At 40.0% G+C, this 22542-nt stretch overlaps 1 protein-coding gene across 4 annotated transcripts in view; it reads left to right on the top strand.

Moving 5' to 3' along the window:
- Positions 1–22542, top strand: part of LOC133549563 (RAS guanyl-releasing protein 1-like) — a 78517-nt gene that overhangs the window by 36699 nt on the left and 19276 nt on the right. For 2 of the 4 annotated variants that reach the window (XM_061895089.1, XM_061895090.1), the window contains 4 exons: positions 15690–15750; positions 15834–15965; positions 17007–17160; positions 17324–17497. In XM_061895089.1, coding sequence (XP_061751073.1) covers positions 15690–15750; positions 15834–15965; positions 17007–17160; positions 17324–17497 — 521 coding nt within the window. Of the gene's footprint in view, positions 1–15659; positions 15751–15833; positions 15966–17006; positions 17161–17323; positions 17498–22542 lie in introns of all 4 variants that reach the window. The other 2 variants (XM_061895091.1, XM_061895092.1) reach the window with 2 other exon arrangements.

The following is a 22542-nucleotide window of genomic DNA, read 5'->3' as shown; positions in this document are numbered from 1 at the left end:
CATTTCACTAGTAATGTCTTTAGTGGTGAAATAGTGGATGTCTCAACTTACCGCCTGAAGCACCTGCCTTGACACAGAGGAGAGCCATACCTGAATGAGCAAGAGTTAAGAAGGGTTTGTAGCTGGGACCCACCTGGTGGCACTTCAGGCTGATTGAACAGGTACAGGGGAATGTACCGCCCCTCGATGATGCGGCCAAGGTATGCTGTGTGTGTACAGCATATCCATCCATCCATTTATCTTCTTCCGCCTATCCGTGTTAAGTCTGTAGATGGGTGGAAGAAGATGGCACAACATCTGAAGAAAAACTCTATACATATTTATTGACAGATTGATGAATACATAGGGTGTGTATGCTATTATGTGTTTGGGAATGTGAGCTATGTGCTGGGATTAATATATGTAGATACCTTAAGGGGTGTTGTCAAGTGTGTTGAATGAGAGCGTCCAAATCCAGAGGAAAAAGGCAGGGAAGTCCGAGGTCCAAAAGGGAGTCGTGATGCAGGAGAGAGCGTCCAAGGTCCAAGCAGAGTGTCAATATCAGGAGGGCAATCCGGGTCCAGGGGGAAAAGGAAGTTAACACAGAGACACAAGATGCGAACAGGGCGACGTTTCGACGTCGATTAGTCAGCAGCGAGGCTCTTTATCCTGTTGTCCGTAATCCTTGTTAGCTGTGCTGATTGAAGATTGCCGCCAGCTGTGGCGGCGTGTGGTCGCGATCTGCGCAGCGTGTCCAGAAGCGCTCTCACTGGAGCCGCTGAGTGCTCCTGCAGAAGAGGGAAATGCAGACTGCGCATCTTCTTGCAACAGTGCCCCCCTCCCCGGCCGAGGACAAGGGGCGCTAGCGGAGCATCCAGAACCCAGGAGCTGATGGTCCATGTGTGGTTACCAGAAAGTTTGAGAAATAAAGGCTTAGTGCAATGTCTAATTGGCCCTAAAGGATGACCATCTAAGGCCTGGGCAGGAAGAAAAGTTTCTAATGAAATTAACGGAATACCAATTTAATTGGCATACCTTAAGTCGAGGAAGCTCTCGTCGGCCCCGGAGTCCACAGAGGCCTCCACCGATAGTGTCCTATCCTCCCAAGTCAAGGTAGCATGGAAAATAATACCTGGAAAAAGGTGTGGGGGTTGTGGTATGGCTCACCAGGATCCCCTTGACTGTTGAGCCCAATCGTTTGGCCGAATGGGACAGTTACCAATATGATGGTCTGCCATACCACAGTATAGACATAGATGTCGTTGAAACCGCCGTTTACGTTCTTCAAATGTAAATTGAGATCTACCGATCTGCATGGGTTCTAGGGAAGGACTAGGACTCGGATTAACTGTGCCTGTTTGTCTCGGGAAGATCCGGTTGGTAGAACGAGGAGGTCATGCCATAGCTGTGCTGCCGAATTAGGTCTCCCTTTTTGCTTTTCGTTCCGATCGAACAAGTGGGCTAGTTCAATAAGTTAATGACAAAACGACGGCCGATCTCGCATCAATCCATCCTTGATAGTCTCATTTAGCCCTCTCCTGTAGGCACTCAGAAGAGCTTTGTCATCCGAACAAATCTCGGCTGCCAAAGTGCGGAACTCCAGGGTGTAGTTAGCCACAGATCGGGGGCCCTGTCTGAGGGAATGAAGCCTCGAGGCAACATCTCTTCCATCCACAGGATGGTAAAAAACAGCCAAAAATTCTTTACAAAATGCTGCATAATTAGAGTTGAGGAGCAAAGTTTTGTTAAGGGCAGATGTGGCCCACTTTACAGCAGTTCCCAAAAATAGGGAGAACAAAAAGGCTATTTTGGCCCCATCGTTAGCGTAGCGAGAGGACTGGTGTAGGAAAATAAACTCACATTGAGTCAGGAAGCCACGACAAAGTTCAAAATCCCCCTCAAAAATTTTAGGATTGGCTATTTTGGGTTCGCGCTGGGAGGACGGTCCTTCGGTGGCAAGTGTCTCGGAAGTTCTTAAACTGGATGTGGGGGGTGTTCCCTGAGCGGGACTCAGCTTGTCTATTCTAGAAAGCAGATTAGCAAATGCGACATCAAGTTTGTCCTCCAAGGTGGTAAATCGTGCCTGGTGTTGTCGAAGGACAGACTCAATTGTAGATAGGTCTTTAAGAGGGGAAGATCAAACCAAAGTGCCGGGTGGAGCCCTTTTGCGCCGTCTGGTTGCATACTTGGTCGGAATGTACTGTTAAGTCTATAGATGGGTGGAAGGAAATGGCACAACAGCTGAAGTACAACTCAATATATATTTATTGATACATTGATGAATACAAAGGGTGTGTATATTACTATGTGTTTGAATGTGAGCTATGTGGTGGGATTAACATATGTAGATACCTTAAGGAGTGTTGCCAAGTGTGTTGAATGAGAGCGTCCAAATCCAGAGAAAAGAGGCAGGGAAGTCCGATGTCCAAAAGGGGGTCGTGATGCAGGAGAGAGCGTCCAAGGTCCAAGCAGAGTGTCAATATCAGGAGGGCAATCCGGGTCCAGGGAGAAAAGGAAGTTAACAGAGACACGAGATGCGAACAGGGCGACTTTATTAGTCAGCGGCGAGGCTCTTTATCCTGTTGTCCATAATCCCTACCAGCTGTGCTGATTGAAGATTGCCGCCGGCTGCGGCGCCGTGTGGGCGCAGTCTGCACAACGTGTGTGGGGTCGTGTCCAGAAGCGCTCACAGTGGAGCCACTGAGTGCTCCTGTAGAAGTGGGAAATGCGGACTGCGCATGAGCTGCAAAAATCCGGGGTCGGGTCGCGGGGGCAGCAGTCTAAGCAGGGAAGCCAAGACTTCCCTCTCCCCAGCCACTTCATCCAGCTTTTCCCGGGGGATCCCGAGGCGTTCCCAAGCCAGCCGGGAGACATTGTCTTCCCAACGTGTTCTGGGTCTTCCCCGTGGCCTCCTACCGGTCGGACGTGCCCAAAACACCTCCCTAGGGAGGCGTTCGGGTGGCATCCTGACCAAGTGTCCGAACCATATATATATATATATATTAGGGCTGGGCAACGATTAAAATTTTTAATCGAAGTTAATCGCACTATTTCTCTGATTAACCGCGATTAACTGCATTGTATACGCAAAGCCCAATAATGAATTCAAAAGTAGTGTGTAGTGCACCTTTATTGGAATATTCTCCCACATGAACAAAAGCGCCAAAACATTTGTTGTGCAAACACAATTTAAATCAGTCCTTGTTAAACAGTAGCAGTTAAATAGCATATTTTATGAAAATCAACTCAAAAAATGTAAATACAAACATTTAAGATTATTACTACCACTACCAGGGTATTTAAATTATCCTGTTTGTTATGGAAAATAAATATAATCTACATACAAATCTCTGAGCCACAATCATAAAATCTGAACAGGCAATTTCTGAGGTAACAGCAGAAACATTTTTTTTTATCAGGGATCTTATGTTTAAAAAACCTATATTATAGGTAGTGGGCTGTTTTAGGGAATTTTTGATCAAATTATCCATAGTAGCAGTATTAATAATGTTGTCTTTATTCTGCGTAGTGCACTTAAGATAATTATGACCATATCTAGGAATTGATATGATGGGAATTTTCCGATTGTTTGTTTGGTGCTTTGATAAACTGAACACATCATATACATGGTACTATATTGTGACGTTATGAGCCAGGGAATAAAAGAACTACCCTACCCAGAATGCAACAGGAGTGACGAGCATGCGCGGTAGCCCGGTATAGGTTGTGTCGCCATGACGGCATCTTGTATGTTGTGATATGCACGCTCTGAAAGCAAACGTTTAGAACTCAGCCAATACGCCTCGTCTGCATTATTTATAAATAGACAGACAACACATATACTCCGTTGCTTCACAGGCCGCTGGATGTAGCCGGCGAAGTATTCCCATGCTAGCTAGCCGATCTAGCAAGCACGCGTCATTCAGTCCAAAACGGCCCGATCTATTCACATCCAGAATTGTCTGGCGGTCGTAAGTGACCCCGGAGTGACCACGCTGTAAGCCAGCCATGAAATTTGCAGAATTGTCCGGTATTTTTGCCAAATGTTCCATCTTTACCAAGAGCCCCTCGACGCCGGGCGACGCCATCTTGTTAAGAAAAGGCGTTAACAAAATAAAAGCATGTAAACAACATACGCAAATGTGCGATAAAATAATTGTCGGCGTTAATAAATGGGTTGTACTTGTATAGCGCTTTTGTACCTTCAAGGTACTCAAAGCGCTTTGACACTACTTCCACATTTTACCCATTCACACACACATTCACACACTGATGGAGGGAGCTGCCATGCAAGGCGCCAACCAGCACCCATCAGGAGCAAGGGTGAAGTGTCTTGCTCAGGACACAACGGACGTGACGAGGTTGGTACTAGGTGGGAATTGAACCAGGGACCCTCGGGTTGCGCACGGCCACTCTCCCACTTTGCCACGCCGTCCCTAGATTGATGAGTTAACTCATAATTAATGAGTTAACTCATTAATGGACAGATGCAAAGTGGAATTTGCCCACCCCTAATATATATATATATATATATATATATATATATATATATATATATATAAATATATACCTACACAAACCCCGTTTCCATATGAGTTGGGAAATTGTGTTAGATGTAAGTATAAACAAAATACAATGATTTGCAAATAATTTTCAACCCCTATTCAGTTGAATAGGGGTTGACAACATATTTGATGTTCAAACTGATAAACTTTTTTTTTTTGCAAATAATCCTTAACTTTAGAATTTGATGCCAGCAACACGTGACAAAGAAGTTGGGGAAGGTGGCAATAAATACTGATAAAGTTGAGGAATGCTCATCAAAAACTTATACGGAACATCCTACAGGTGTGCAGGCTAATTGGGAACAGGTGGGTGCCATGATTGGGTATAAAAAGCAGCATCCATGAAATGCTAAGTAATTCACAAACAAGGATGGGGTGAAGGTCACGACTTTGTAAGCAAATTGTTGAACAGTTTTCTCAACGAGCTATTGCAAGGAATTTAGGGATTTTACCATCCACAGTCCGTAAAATCATCAAAAAGTTCAGGGAATCTGGAGAAATCACTGCACCTAAGCGATGATATTACGGAATTTTGATCCCTCAGGCAGTACTGCATCAAAAACCGACATCAGTGTGTAAAGGATATCACCACATGGGCTCAGGAACACTTCATAAAACTACTGTCAGTAACTACAGTTGGTCGCTACATCTCTAAGTGCAAGTTAAAACTACTATGCAAAGCCAAACCCATTTATCAACAGTAGCCTGAAATGCCGCCGGCTTGGCTGGGCCCGAGCTCACCTAAGATGGACAGATGCAAAGTGGAATTGTGTTCTGTGGTCTGACGAGTCCACATTTCAAATTATATTTGGAAACAGAGGACGTGGTGTCCTCCAGAACAAAGAGGAAAATAACCATTCGGATTGTTATAGGCGCAATGTTCAAAAGCCAGCATATGTGCTGGTATGGGGATGTGTTAGTAACTTACGCATCTGTGAAGGCACCATTAATGCTGAAAGGTCCATACAGGTTTTTGAGCAACATATGTTGTCATCCAAGCCACATTAGTATGAACGCCCCTGCTTATTTCAGCAAGACAAGTGTTACAACAGCGTGGCTTTGGAAAAAAAGAGTGCGGGTACTTTCCTGGCTGCCTGCAGTCCAGACCTGTCTCCCATCGAAAATGTGTGGCACATTATGAAGCATAAAATACGACAGCGGAGACCCCAGACTGTTGAACGACTGAAGCTCTACATAAAACAAGAATGGGAAAGAATTCCACTTTCAAACCTTCAACAATTAGTTTCCTCAGTTCCCAAACGTTTATTGAGTGTTGTTAAAAGAAAAGGTGATGTAACACAGTGGTGAACATGCCCTTTCCCAACTACTTTGGCACGTGTTGCAGCCATGAAATTCTAAGTTAATTAATATTTGAAAAAAAACAAAAAACTTTATGAGTTTGAACATCAAATATCTTGTCTTTGTAGTGCAGTCAGCTGAATATGGGTTGAAAAGGATTTGCAAATCATTGTATTCCGTTTATATTTACATCTAACACAATTTCCCGACTCATATGGAAACAGGGTTTGTACTGTATATTATATATATATATATATATATATATATATATATATATATATATATATATACATATATATATATATATATATATATATATATATGTATATATATATATATATGTATATATATATATATATATATATATATATATATATATATATATATATATATATATATATATATATGTATATATACATATATATATATATAATCTCTGTGACTACTTACTATGTTAAAATGACTGTTGTACAAAATGTCACTAAAGCAGCAGTGCTAATGGTGTCCCAATATTTTTGCACAGTACTGTTAGCAGGAGCATATCTAAACATGCTGATCCCATTTATATATATATATATATATATATATATATATATATATATGTATATATATATATATATATATATATATATATATATATATATATATATATATATATATATATTTGTGTGTGTGTGTGTGTGCATATACTGTAATTACTTTATGTATATGTATATATACCTACTAGATCAGTGGTTCTCAAATGGGGGTACGTGTACCCCTGTGGGTACTTGAAGGTATGCCGAGGGGTACGTGAGATATTTTTAAAAAATATTATAAAAATAGCAACAATTAAAAAATCCTTTATAAATATATCTATTGAATAATACTTCAACAAAATATAAATTTAAGTTCATAAACAGTAAAAAGAAATGCAACCATGCAATATTCAGTGTTGACAGCTATATTTTTATGTGGACATCTTCCATGAATATTGATGTTAAAGATTTTTTTTTGGTGAAGAAATGTTTATAATTAATTTTAAAAATACAGATGGATCTCTATTACAACCCCCGAAGAGGGCACTTTAAGTTGATGATTACTTCTATGTGTAGAAATCTTTATTTGTAATTGAATCACTTGTTTATTTTTCAACAAGTTTTTTGTTATTTTTATATCTTTTTTTCCAAATAGTTCAAGAAAGAACCACTACAAATGAGCAATATTTTGCACTGTTATAGAACTTGAATACACCTCACGGTGATGCTTGTACACGTCATCAGTGATAAACCCGGGGTCATAGGGTGTTTCGGGTCTTTAATCATCAGACACCCTCGCCCAGGCGACCCAGCAGGGGGTGATCAGACCCCGGCCTGTGTCCAAGTAGCGCACCACGGATCCCCCCTACGGATCCACAGCCACCGGGAGGCTTTTTCTGCGGCCTCAAGGATGTTCTTGGTGGCTTTTCTGGATTGCAGTCCTCTAATGCCAAGGATTCTGAACACACGCTGTAGTGAGTGACCAGCAAAACCCCTGCACCCAATTTCGACTGGTTCGCAGCAGGCTCTCCAGCCGTTACTCCGACACTCTGCAGTGAGCTCAGCGTATTTGGACCTCTTTCGCTCATTTGCTTCGTCAATCCGCTCCTCCCAGGGGACAGTCAGCTCCAGTAGCACCACTTGCTTGGTTGACTCCGATGTTAACACCATGTCTGGGCGGAGTGACGTGGTAGCGATGTTGGCCGGGAACTTGAGTTGCCTTCCCAAGTCAACACGGAGCTGCCAGCCACGGGCGGTGGCGAGGAGCCCTCCTGAGAAGTTGGGCTTGCGGTTTGCCTTCTGTCCTGCTCTGATGAAGGTGATTGACTGCTTCGGGGCGGCCTGGTACTTGCTGTTATGTATCGCTGCGCAGATAGAATCTGCCAGGGCTTTTAAAACTGGGTCGTGGCGCCAGCGATAGCGCCCCTCCCCTAGTGCCTTTGGGCAACAACTCAGGATGTGCTCCAAAGTGCCCCTCCTCTGGCACAGTTTGCAGTCCGGAGTGTCTGCTAGACCCCAGGTGTGTAGGTTGGCGGGGCATGGGAGGACATCGTACACAGACTGGATGAGAAATTTTGTGCGTAGAGGTTCAGCTCTCCAGAGCTCTGCCCAGGTGAGTTTTCGAGGTTCTGCATGCTCCCACCTCGTCCGCGCCCCTTGTTTGGACATGCCGACCATCCGACAGCAACGTTCTTCCTCCACCTCTGCATGGATCTCCTCTTGGACCAGTTGACGCTTTTCCTTGCCACAGGCCCGGTCAAAGCGTGGTTTTGGAAAGCTGCCGAGGCCTGCCCTCCGCCTTGCCACAGTACCCAGCAAGGTTTTGTGCCTCAGCCGTGCCTCTGCTCTGCTTACGGCTTCTTGTGCCTGCCACTTCCTCCCGGTCTTAACAATGATTCCTGCCGAAGCGACCTTGACATCTGCGGAGTCCCTGTACATCATTACCTCTCTGGAGCGGGTGACTTTGAATTCCTCCAACAATCCCCTGAGAGGGAGCTGCAACTTGGTGGAATGGCCATAAAGAGCAATGCTGCTTAAGGACCGAGGGAGCCCCAGCCATCTCCTTAGGAACTGACTGATGGTCTTCTCTAGCACCTCAACCGTCGTCATTGGTACCTCGTAGATTAACAGAGGCCAGATTATTCTAGGCAACACTCCGTTTTGGAACATCCGGGCTTTAAACTTTCCTGGGAGACCCGATTTGTCGATGGCTGTGAGCCATGAGGTCAGGTGGCTATTTGTCAGAAACTGATGACATAGTGCAGTAATTTACTTCTTTATCCCTTTTTTTCCAACCAAAAATGCTTTGCTCTGATTAGGGGGTACTTGAAGATGTTCACAGAGGCTACATCACTGAAAAAAGGTTGAGAACCACAGTACTAGATGATATGATATTAATCTGGACAAAGATGCAGCTGGAGGCGTTTATGTTTATTCTACCCTCCCAAAATTATACATGTAAGTCAACCATTCTTTATGACAGGAGTTGTTAACCTTGTTGACCTCAGACCTGTTCGCCTAACTTTTCTACTATAAAGGGGCCGGGGGCCCACTTCAATACTAACACTGAATCAGTAAAGTTATTTTTGATTTAAATCATATTCAATAAATATATCTTAACTACTTACAGTTTACAGCCTTGTCAAATGAAGCCTTGTTTTAATCACAAAGATTATTATTCATTCAACACATAAACCTTAGGCTTAGGTCAGGCTGATTAGAAACATAAATATTATCCAATTATTCTGTATAAGAAGGCACTCCAATTATTGACGGTAATAACTGTAAATACAATTATGCTGTGAAAAATAAAAATTAAAATTAAATTAGAAATTAATATATATATATATATATATATATATATATATATATATATATATATATATATATATATACATATATATATATATAATATATTTAATAAAGTATGTCTCATTCCGTCTAATATTTACAAAATGAACTTCTAATTCAATTAAAGTGCAAATTGAAATACAACGTTGCCACTTTAGTCATCATTTTTTCTCTTAAGAAGCTTCTCTATAATCTTAGCGCCAGAATTCTTCTATTTGTTTGAGATAGTCATTACTGCCACAAGTGTTGGAAAAGTATATAAAAACTGAGTACAGCCTGCGGCCCATACTAACGGAAACATATATTAGTTTTCCTCTGCAGGGCGCTCGCAGCCCAACATTCGGCCCCAGCCCTATGGTTAAGAAATCTGCTTTATGACACCTACTGATAGTATGGCAAAATTGACACAAAACAACAATTGTGTACAGACTACTGTACAATATTAGGGAAATGCATCTAACAACTTTATGATCTCAGTCAATCAGCAGTCAGCACATAGAAGTTGGTTCAAAGCACCCTACTTATAAACACAGGTAACAGACTTTTGGTCAAATATTAAATAAATAAATGGGTTGTACTTGTATAGCGCTTTTCTACCTTCAAGGTACTCAAAGCGCTTTGACACTACTTCCACATTTACCCATTCACACACACATTCACACACTGATTGAGGGAGCTGCCATACAAGGCGCTAACCAGCACCCATCAGGAGCAAAGGTGAAGTGTCTTGCTCAGGACACAACGAACGTGACAATGTTGGTACTCGGTGGGGATTGAACCAGGGACCCTCGGGTTGCACACGGCCACTCTTCCACTGCGCCACGCCGTTAATGGAACTCTTTCAAGATGTAAGATAATATGATATCTGATGCACAGTATTTTTGGGGCCTTGGAGCTCAGGCTTAGTATTTCCATTTTCTTTACCACATGTCCTGTTTTGGGTCTCAGGTAACTGGAGTCTATCCTAGTTGACTTTGCAGTGAGTATGGTCACACTCACATTTAGACATGTAAAAGGGGTAGAATTAAACTAGCTCTGCTTCTGGCTAATACTTTTCGGACATGTTGTGCAAGTGTAAATGTTCGTACTGTACTTCTATGTAAGTATGCGTTGTGACGGAGCACGTCATATCACTGATTACAAACAGTGCATTTACACACACATACTTAAACACACACACACACACACACACACACACATACACACACACACACACACACACACACACACACACAGACACATTCACACAAGTGCTGATCATGTGACCGGTGTGTTACATAAGGATTCAAAAAGCACCAAAATACCTAATCATTGTTTGTTTATTGTTTATTTTTTGACTGTCATTAGGCCATTGGGCATATACAGTATGTAGGATAAATTGTTTACTTATTTATTCATAGAGTAGTAAAATAAATATCGACGATCATTGGGAGTGACTTGAGGAGCAAATGGGGAGCCCTTTCAGGTCTGTTGTAAGTTATCCACAGGTTAAAATGAAGGTAATGTGAGCTGTGGCTTTTTGATTGCCGTCTGGAATCTAGCCCAGTTGCCATGCATTAAAGCAGTGCTTCTAAATTATTTTCTGTTACGCCCCGCCAGGACGAAAAAAATATTTTGCTCCTACTCTCCACCGTGACTATAAATAGTATTATTTGTCTATAAACTTGTTGTAATCATACCTTCGCGTAACATTGTAAGTTTATTAACATTAAAAGAAACAACACACCGGCCTTTTTTTTTGCCTCCCACCGTGGTCACAATGAAGCCAAGTTCTACATACGCTTCGTCATATTCTGGTATGGGAAAAAAAAGCATGTTACTCCCAGGGGTGGCCCGCCCCACTTTTTGAGAAAGACTACATTAAGTTAACAATGGTCTGTAACTCTTTTGATGATAAAATGGACTCTAACGCAACAGTTAGTCAATGCGGAACTCAGTTCCGTACTCCTTTAATAGTTTACCGTATTTAAAAACTATTTTTGACATGGTATTTTCATTTAAAGCTTAACCCATCTTTGCTGTTTTTGTACTGGTACAACAACCATCCCCTAGCACAGTCATGCCACATGCATTTAGCAGTGGTGGTGTGTCTGAGGAGAGCTATCAGGAATACTGAGAAGTTACCTGAGGCTATCTTGACTGGTGTGCTGGTAATCAGCTGCACATTAACACCAGTAAAACAAAAGAGCTTGCGATTGACTTCCAGTGGTCAGCTCCACCACCCACACCTGTTAATATCCAGGGATCAAATATAGAAATCGTGGACTCATTTAGATATCTTGGTGTTCACCCTAGCAAGACTCTGGAATGGACTCACAAATTTAAACGATGTGTTCACAAAGGGTCAAAGTTGCCTATACCTCTTGAGGAGACTGAGGTCCTTTAGGGTGGGCAGTTCACTGCTGCGCACTTCTTTCGACATTGTAGTGGCTTCTGCTGTGTTCTTTGCCGTCGTTTCCTCGGGTGGGGGCAGCACATTTAGAGACACGAACAGACTTAATAAACTGATTATGATAGCTGACTCCATCCTAGGCTGCCCACTAGACATCATTGAGGAGATAGTCAACAGAAGAATGCTGACTAAGTTGACATCCATAATGTCCAATCCCTTTCACCCCATGCACGGCACTGTAGAGGCCCTGAGTAGCACTTTCAGCATTAGACTGTTACATCCACAGTGCAAGAAGGAGCACTACCATTAAAACCCATTAAAATTTACAACGCACTTATGTGATTACTGTAATCTTTTTTTTGGTGTGCAATGTGGATGTTAGGGTTTTTTGTTTCATTTATCTATACCATTGGTCACCAATGCGGTGCCCGCGGGCACCAGGTAGCCCATAAGGACCAGATGAGTAGCCTGCTGGCCTGTTCTAAAAATAGCTCAAATAGCACCAGTGAGCTGCCTCTATTTTTTAAAATTGTATTTATTTACTAGCAAACTGGTCTCGCTTTGCTCGACATTTTTAATTCTAAGAGAGACAAAATTCAAATAGAATTTGAAAGTCCAAGAAAATATTTTAAAGACTTGGTCTTCACTTGTTTGAATAAATTCTTTTTTTTTCTTGGCTTCTTGGAACTTTCAGAAAGACAATTTTAGAGAAAAAAATACAACCTTAAAAATGATTTTAGGATTTTTAAACACATATAATTTTGTACCTTTTAAATTCCTTCCTCTTCTTTCCTGACAATTTAAATCAATGTTCAAGTAAATGCATTTTTTATTTATTTTAAAGAACAATAAATACATTTTAATTAAATTCTTCATTTTAGGTTCTTTTTTTTCGACGAAGAATATTTGTGAAATATTTCTTCAAACTTATTATGATTAAAATTCAAAAAAAATATTCTGGCAAATCTAGAAAATCTGTGGGATCAAACGTAAATCTTATTTCAAAGTCTTTTAAATTTATTTTAAAATTTTTGTTCTGGAAAATCTAGAAGAAATAATGATTTGTCTTTGTTAGAAATATAGCTTGGTCCAATTTGTTATATATTATAACAAAGTGCAGATTGGATTTTAACCTAAAAAATGTAATAAAAATTCACAAACTAAACTTATTCAGGAAAAATTACTAATGATGTTCCATAAATTCTATTTTTTTTTTTTTTTTTTTCAAAAAGATTCGAATTAGCTATTTTTTCTCTTCATTTTTTTCGGTTGAATTTTGAATTTTAAAGAGTCGAAATTGACGATAAACTATGTTTCAAAATTGTATTTTTATTTTTTTCGTGTTTTCTCCTCTTTTAAACTGTTCAATTAAGTGTTTTTTTCATCATTTATTCTCTACAAAAAAAACTTACGTGAATCTATATACATAGATTTATTTATTGATGGTAAATTGACTAAATTGGCTATTTCTGGCAATTTTTTTAAGTGTGTATCAAACTGGCAGCCCTTCGCATTAATCAATACCCAAGAAGTAGCTCTTGGTTTCAAAAAGGTTGGTGACCCCTGTTCTCTAAAACTGCACAAAATGTAGTATTTATTTGTTATTTTTTAAATTATGTTTTACTTCTGTTATTGTATGTGGAAACCTTCAGTGCAACAAAATGATATCCTCACTGTGGGATAAATAAAAGTCTATCCTATCCCATCAAATACCATGGCTACGTGTTGATCCACTCACTCTGCACATTTGTTTGTTTGACACTTTCCATTAATACAGGAAGTAGCCTGCAAATACAAATATGGTGCTCACTTTTTTTTTTAACGTATCCAGTACTGTTCAGTATTGTCTATTTTTTTTAGCTTCTCTGTGTCAACATCTCTTACTTCTGTGGTCCTTGGATCTCATGCGTTGAAAAAGCCAGATTCTGTTATCATTTTGTTGTTTGATCTGTTGAGACTCTTTCATTTCCCCTTGTACAAACAATGCACACCTTTTGTGACATTGCGTCTTGCGACCGGAGTGGTGGGCTTTCAATCTTGGCTTCCATTCAGGAAACAGCGGTGGCGTCACAAAGTTTCTCAGAGGAGTGCACTGGCTTTGCGAGCAACTTAGGGGTTTCAGATGTTAACTACCTCTGTTCTTTTCACACACACACACACACACACACACACACACACACACACACACACACACACACACACACACACACACATACACACAGTCCTCTTCAACTATACTGTATATAAACACATTTGCTGCTTAAAGAGGCTCCTGCTCATACAAACCCACGCCAGAGCCCACATTACCTTACCCACTCTGCTATTTTAAACCCATTCAGAACTCCTTCAGAGCTGATGGACCCAAAAGGATATGTTAAATTTATTCCCAGTGGCCAGAGAGGAGACACAGGGGCCATTTGCAATGTTTATTAACAGTCTGGTCCTGGGATTGCGTGGGTGCGTCTTCTGCTCCCATGACGCAATTAGCCATTTCATGTGCATCAATTTAAGCTGATTTCTGCCAAAAACAGGGCCATAGTGTAAATCAATTTATTTATGAGGGCAAGCTGTCAGATTACACCTTGGCTTGGTTCGGTCAAAATGTGCAAAATGGCTTCAAGATTGATAAGCTTATACTTGGCCAAAAATGCTAAAGACAGAAATGATCCAAGGCTGGTGGGTACATCATAACACATTATAACAATTTCAACATACTTACAAATAAAATCAGCTTATAAAAGCACACAGAACAAATACAGCAATAATGCATAACATCGAAAAAAAAAGCTAACATATTGAATCAAATAAAAACACAAATATTGGTCTCTGAACTTATGTTTGAGCCTTCCTTTCATCCTAATGTATAACTAAATGCATAATGCTGTCAGGCTACTACAATATTGAACCAATATTAAGAACAAAGATGTTTGTTTTATGAACTTGAAGGCTCCACCGCTGCTCTTCTTTTTTAAATGTGAATGCAGTAGTTGACTATTATTCATGAACATATTTATAAGCACAGTATTGTTTATTTGTTTTCTGGGAGGCTATAGACCACTGCTGTTATTTTTGGAAAGTACCGTTATCTATAGGTACTCCAATTTAAATTCTGTGCAAAAAAATGTTGAAGCACAGTGATCTTGAATACTTGACAGTTTGATACATTTTTCAATGAAGTAGTGAATTTAACAGTACATGAGTTGCAGTACATTAAAATGCAGTTTGAACTTGAGGTTATGCAACATGACAGTGTGTTACTACCAGCACAAAACGAGTGTAACTGTAAGTCCTCACTCGACTAGACACAAGGCACACACCTCATGGTGGCGTAGCACGTGAAAAGCAGAAACAAGATTGTAAGGTGCATTCACAGTTCGTTACACTATTATTATCAATAATATTGTTTGCCCACTGAAAATGGTTCCGTGACTCACCTTTGGGTCAGATCACTGGTCTTTAAGTAGCAACTACAGTAGAAGACATTTGTGATGTCAGCTATCAAAGAGTTGACTTTCCGCTTTACTTTTTAAGTAAAATATACCAACTACCATCCATCCATTTTCCATTATTAAGGATTGACATCGTCAAAGTAACTTGATTGCAAATACAACTAAAACTCTTACTTCTTAAAGGCAAAGAGGAATGCCCGCCCCTAACAAGACATGTCCGAAAAGTATTAGACAGAAGCAGGCCTAACTCCACACTTCCAAATGCTTTTTTAAACAAGATGGTTATTGTAATCTATAACTATTTGGCAATGCTACTCAATAAAAACAGATGAGTAAGTATGCTTGATTATCTTACTTACACAATTGTGTGCATTTAGTTGATAATAACCAGCAACAGTTTTGTACATTTTGTTTCTGTCTGTATTCTGCAGAACAATGATTCATTGCTCACCAGTTTGGTTTCATGCAGTTCAGCCTCCTACATCACCAAATGCCACTTTGGTCTGCCATGTAGTTTTTGCTTGTCAGTTGCTTACTATTCATGTGTGGTGTGGATTAAAGCAATCAACCATATTTAACACGCTTTCTCAATGTTGTCATCATTCAGTAGCCTTTCTCCCTTAACGAGAGTTTACATTTAAAACGGCCATGGACAACGAGCAGCCAGAAGAATGCCAAAGGATATGCTACCTCATCAGGCATGTTTATTTTTTTAAGTCTACTGATTGCATTTTTTTTGTATCTATGACACTACTGTACATCATCTCTGACCTCCATACAGGCATTGGATTCAGGAATTCTGGATGATGTTCAGGTTGCACCACAGCTTGTCAGACAGCTTGGACCAACTCCGAGATCTGATCATGGAGCATGGACAGGAGCATCTTTACTCTCTTCTAGAGACCAAATGGATGTAAGTGTTACTGTGGGACCAGCTGTCAACTGAGAGGTCTGAACACGACACGACCCACAGATCTGTCAGGACAAAACAATAATCTGTCACGGTGGCAAAAAACATCGATGGAAAGTGAAAACGGCAGGTTGCAAGTGTAAAAACAATGTAAATAATATGTTGAGCTTTTATGTAGGATTGTTTCCCTAAGGCCTTACAACACAAATATAGTTCGGAATCAAATTTAGGTCTGAGCTTTGGCAAAGCCAATCAATATTTTTTAATGTACGCTTATGATCTTTTCCTTCCTTTGTTTTATTGATTCTGGTGATTGCTTGGACTCAATGTTGCTAGAAGGTGAATTTCCACATCAAACGAGCAGAGGATTGTGGGACCAAACGGAACTGTTCTGAAGTCTTTCCACCTTGACTAAATCCATGTTAAGTTGAAAAACAAGCCCAAATAATTTACCAAGGTTGATTCAAGGCAAATGGACTCATTTATGTTTGTTAATTTTTTTTTACTTTTAATTCAAAAGGATTCTTTAGTTTAGCCAGTCATCAGTCACACCTGAACAAAAGGGGTTACATTCAGCACATGCACAACATTCAGAAGCCACTTGGATTCAAAGTGAAACATATTCAACTAACAAGAAGTCAAGTTTCTTTGGTTTTATCTCAGTGGACTACCATGACTTGGATACACAGATAAACCCAAACCATGCTCTACCAGAGTTTGGCTTTCTTTTGATGAGTGTTTTGCCACAAACATACGTCTTGGAATTGTTAAAGGTTGATTTCCTCGGACCATATAAGACATTTTCACACAGGATTTGGAAACTGTGACTATTTTCTGCAGGCTTGGATCCTTTATTCCCTTTCAATAGTATCCCAATTGTATACAGTTACTCTTGATTTAATTCTATAATGCTCAATTTGCAAGATAGAGCTCAACAGGCTCCCATGCTCATACTATTTTGTATGTCTACTATTTTGTCTCCTGGCTACACCACTTTACTTACATATGTTTGCATGACACATTTCATTCTGTCATATGTTCTAGAAATGAACGGGACTGGTCATGGAAGGCCAGCCAGAAGATCAAAGCTAACAGCAGCAAAAAGAGAAAAGTCTCTCTTCTTTTTGACCACCTGGAGCCCATTGAACTGGCTGAGCATCTCACCTTCCTGGAGTTTAAATCATTCTGCAGAATATCAGTAAGTGCACATGCACACGCATATCAACATAAAGACACTTCTTCTATCTATATTTCACATGCTTCTTCGTGAAGCATAAGGTGCATACAGTATTTCCTCCCAAAGGAAACGCCTTGCAGGTTTTGTGCACTTCATTACTGACGCTCTCTGTTCTCACCACCAGTTTGTTGACTATCAGAAATACATACGCAACTGCTGCATGAAGGACATCCCCTTGATGGAACGTTCCATCGCCTTGTGTAACGGCGTCTCCCAGTGGGTTCAGCTGATGGTGCTGAGCAGGCCCACTGCTCAGTTGAGAGCTGAGGTTTTCACCAAGTTTATCCACGTGGCACAGGTGCAGCTTTATATTCCCTTTAGCTGGTCTTAAACCATGGTTTAAGTATAGCAAAAAGATCAAAAACAGTGTTTTGTTAATTGTAGGCAAACTGCAATAGATACCAATTGTACGTTATTGATGAATTTATAACAAAGAATTAAAAATAGATGTTTTTCAAAAGGATTTGTCCCTCCAGATTTTGAAAACCGCACCGTGCACAATTGCTGATGCATTTTGAGTGTCACACCCAAACAACTACGACCCCAGTATTTATATTTATAATACTTTTTTGGCAAAGTGCACATTTACTGCACTGCTACTTCACCCTATTTGTGTATGGTGCAACTACATGTGGTGCTTCTTCACCATAGAGACATTTCCAACTACTGGCCTGGCATGCTTAGAGGGTCGCTCCATATGGCTGAACACACGCTGGAGATATGTGATCCGCGGCTCTACATACACATTAGTACCTTTTCAGTCATAACATCGTCATCTTCGACTTAGACTTCCTTTCTTCATTCAAATTTAAACTTTACAGTACAGATAAGAATAACATTGTGTTGCATTAGCTCGTTGTAGTGCAGGACAAAAGAGCAATAAGGTGCGGAGTGTTTGCATTTACAAAATATTTCTGTGTCGAAAGAAAATGTTCTAATGTAGTGTTTTAAGATTTTAGTTCTCCATGCACCTTAATATGATAAGTGGAACACAATTTATGGATGGATGGAGGAACTGAAAAGTGGAAAACTGACATAGCAGGAGACTTACATTAGGTGTGGAAAAACACAATATTGTTTAAAACAACCCTGTCTATCAAATCAGAGGGAAAACACGGCACACTGATAAAGCTTAACCTATTTTTACTGTAACAATCTACATGGTTAATATAGTTAGCTTTTCTGTATTCCCTTCCATTTATCTGCTTTCATTTGTAATTCAAGTTTTCATTACATATACCGGTATGTATTAGTGCATTTGAATTTGTTATTGCTGATAATAGAGGTCATTATTATTAATATTCATTATCAATAGTGGTATTTCTATTGGTATTTGTATTGCTCCATTTGTAGCGCAAAAATGTTCATTGTCATTCCTATGTTATTAATATTTACTTCACAAACAGCTTCTTTGCTTTCATTGTTCCTATCATATGTGTACATATCGTATTTGCGGTTGTTGTTCTGTTGTTGTTGTTTTTTAAAATAGGAAAACAATAGAAGTACACCACACTTCTCTTTTCTAAAGTAAATCTGTACAGCAAATACAGGCATCTAAAAAACCCAAAACTAGTGAAATTGGCATGTTGTGTAATCCGTAAATAAAAACAGAACGCATATTCTATTGAATACACTGCAAAGACAAGATATTTCATGTTCGAACTGAAGTTAGAATTTAATGGCAGCAACACATTGCAAAATAGTTGGCACAGGAGCATGTTTACCACTGTGTTACATGGCATTTCCTTTTAACAACACTCAGTTGGGAACTGAAGAAACCAATTTTTTAATCTTTTCAGGTGGAATTGTTTCCCATTCTTGCTTGATGTACAGCTTAAATTGTTCAACGGTCCAGGGTGTCCGTTTAGGTATTTTAGGCTTCATATTGCGCCACATATTTTCAATGGGAGACAGGTCTCGACTACAGGCAGGCCAGTCTAATACCCACACTCCTTTACTATGAAGCCATGCTGTTGTAACACATGGCTTGGCATTGTCTTGCTGAAATAAGCAGGGGCGTCTATGACAACGTTGCTTGGATGGCAACATGTGTTGCTCCAAAGACTGTATGTGCTTTTCAGCATACTATAGTAATAGTTACAATTGCAGGCCAGAGCGTTGCTTGGTAACAGTGAGACCCAAAATCTTTGGTTTTACTTCACTGTAGTTTGAGCCAAACAAAATATTTAAGTGGTACCTGGGTCAATATTGTCAAGTGTCAACTTCACCGGTTGTAAGGGTTAGCAGGAAGTGGGGTGAGGGTAAGGGAAGGCCACACTTCTCAAGATTGCGTCCCAAAATTAAACGTATTTATGTGTTTTAACTATTTTAAAACGATACCTAATATTATGAACTATGAGTCTACTTAAACTTGTGTATTTATAGTATACCCTGATTACACCCTCACCCTTTTAAACGTCTGATGTCCTCATTGGACGTAGACTATGAGATTTAGTAAACGGTGTAATTATATGAATGAATGGTAACACCTCTGTGTACTATAGTGAGAGGTTGATCCTTTCATCGGCCTGGCTGATCATTGGTCACTTTTACTACAGGTTTAACCCCACGTCTTGGTCTATGTGTTGGTGTTCCAACTATATTTCTTCCTCACTTCAGACATATTCTGGCTCTGAGTCCGATTCAGGGACAATATCTGGTTCATGTTCGTCTTGTACAGAGTTGTCTTCACCTGGTACAAGCATATCATGCCTGGTATAATTTCCTTGTGTCACCATCGAGGTAAGTTTTGTAGGATCTTTGAGGTTGGATATTCTCAAAGTCAGACTCAGATGACAGTTCACTTTCCAATTGGTCTGAGATTTGGACAGGATTAGGCCTCTAGCGCACATTACTTCAAGTATGTGGCTTTCTTTGCACTTCTTTTTCATCTTTTTGCTTCGGGATTCTCACAAGATCTCCAATCGGCAAGAGATTGTCTCTGTGGGGTCTTCTGAATCTGCCATTGCCATTCTGAGGTTTCACCTTGTAAACGCGAAGTTTTGGCAGTTGTTGTACAATCACATACAGGATATCACACCAACGATTTTCCGGCCTGTGCTTTCCTTGCAACCAAGACTCTGTCTCCTTGTTTAGGATTTTAGTAGCCCAATCTTTTGTCATATGATTTCTTTTTTTTTTTTTGAAATGCGTCTTTGTTGAGGCATTGTCTGCCATTTTCTAAGCACTTTAAAGGTCTTTTTTCAGGTTTGTGACATAGGCTAAGTGTTGAGCTTTGCCGTGGTCGTCAGGACTGGTACTTAAGCAGAGGTCGATGGGAAATTTGGCTTCTCTCCCAAACATCAGGAAATAAGGGGAGTACCCAGTAAAATCAATTACATCATCCAATGTATTGCCTTCTTCCTGCAGGAGTGTTCTCAGTTTCATGTAAAAGTCATCTTCAGGACTGGTATTATTGGCCATGCTTCTGCACCTTGAGATGGTTCATTTGGGACATACTCCGGCACAACTTTTTCTGTACTCTAAAACAGCACAAAGACTTTATTAACAGAATCACTCATCTGTCCTCTGACTCTGACTCTGATTCGTCCAAGAAACTTAATAGTTTATAAAGTTTCTTCAATCACGGCTATAGTTGTGTCTTCCAGTCCAAACCCCGTTTCCATATGAGTTTGGAAATTGTGTTAGATGTAAATATAAACGGAATACAATGATTTGCAAATCATTTTCAACCCATATTCAGTTGAATATGCTACAAAGACAACATATTTGATGTTCAAACTGATAAACATTTTTTTTTTGCAAATAATCATTAACTTTAGAATTTGATGCCAGCAACACGTGACAAAGAAGTTGGGACAGGTGGCAATAAATACTGATAAAGTTGAGGGTCACCACTTTGTAAGCAAATTGCCGAACAGTTTTAGAACAACATTTCTCAACAAGCTATTGCAAGGAATTTAGGGATTTTACCACCTACGGTCCGTAAAATCATCAAAAGGTTCAGAGAATCTGGAGAAATCACCGCACGTGACGTAAGCGACGTTCTTTGATCCCTCAGGCTGTACTGCATCAAAAACCGACATCAGTGTGTAGAGGATATCACCACATGGGTTCAGTAACACTTCAGAAAACCACTGTCAGTAACTATAATTGGTCGCTACATCTGTAAGTGCAAGTTAAAACTCTACTATGCAAAGCAAAGCCCATTTATCAACAACAACCAGAAACGCCGCCCGATTCATTGGGCCCGAGCTCATCTGAGATGGACTGATTCAACGTGGAAAAGTGTTCTGTGGTCTGATGAGTCTACATTTCAAATTGTATTTGGAAACTGTGGACGTGGTGTCCTTCGGAACAAAAAGGAAAATAACCATCCGGATTGTTATAGGCACATAGTTCAAAAGCCAGCATCCGTGATGGTATGGGGGTGCGTTAGTACCCAAGGCATGGGTAACTTACACAAAAGTGAAGGCATCATTAATGCTGAATGGTCCATATAGGTTTTGGAGAAACATATGTTGTCATAGACGCCCCTGCTTATTTCAGCAAGACAATGCCAAGCCACGTGTTACAACTGCGTGGCTTTGAAGTAAAAGAGTGCGGGTACCTTCCTGGCCCGCCTGCAGTCCAGACCTGTCTCCCATCGAAAATGTGTGGTTCATTATGAAGCGTAAAATATGACAGCGGAGACCCCGGACTGTTGAACTGCCGAAGCTCTACATACAACAAGAATGCGAAAGAATTCTACTTTCAAAGCTTCAACAATTAGTTTCCTAAGTTCCCAAATGTTTATTGAGTGTTGTTAAAAGAAAAGGTGATGTAACACAGTGGTGAACATGCCCTTTCCCAACTACTCTGGCACATGTTGCAGCCATGAAATTCTAAGTTAATTATTATTTGCAAAAAAAAAAAAGTTTATGATTTTGAACATCAAATATCTTGTCTTTGTAGTGCATTCAAATGAATATGGGTTGAAACGGATTTGCAAATCATTGTATTCCGTTTATATTTACTACTGTTAACAGTTTTTGATTGATTGAAACTTTTATTAGTAGATTGCACTGTAGAGTACATATTCCGTACAATTGACCACTAAATGGTAACGCCCGAACAAGTTTTTCAATTTGTTAAAGTCTGGGTCCACGTTAATCAATTCATGGTGCGTAGTGCATAGTTTTGTTCAAGTGCTTCTGCACCATCTTGTGTGTTGGCCATGTTTTGGGCTAATGAGCTGTAATGAAATTCATGTGAATGTGACTATTTGGACTTAACATGCAGTAAGTAAATTAAATTCATCCCCATTTGTGTAGCCCACCTGTACTCAAAGTGTATTTTGATAAGGGCTCCTTCACTTAACTCAGAAGTAGTGAAACTATAAAT

Source organism: Nerophis ophidion, linkage group LG03 (genome assembly GCF_033978795.1).
Source record: "Nerophis ophidion isolate RoL-2023_Sa linkage group LG03, RoL_Noph_v1.0, whole genome shotgun sequence".
Taxonomy (NCBI): domain Eukaryota; kingdom Metazoa; phylum Chordata; class Actinopteri; order Syngnathiformes; family Syngnathidae; genus Nerophis; species Nerophis ophidion.
Note: the sequence above shows the minus strand (reverse complement) of the source record. Positions and strands in the feature narration are given on the sequence as shown.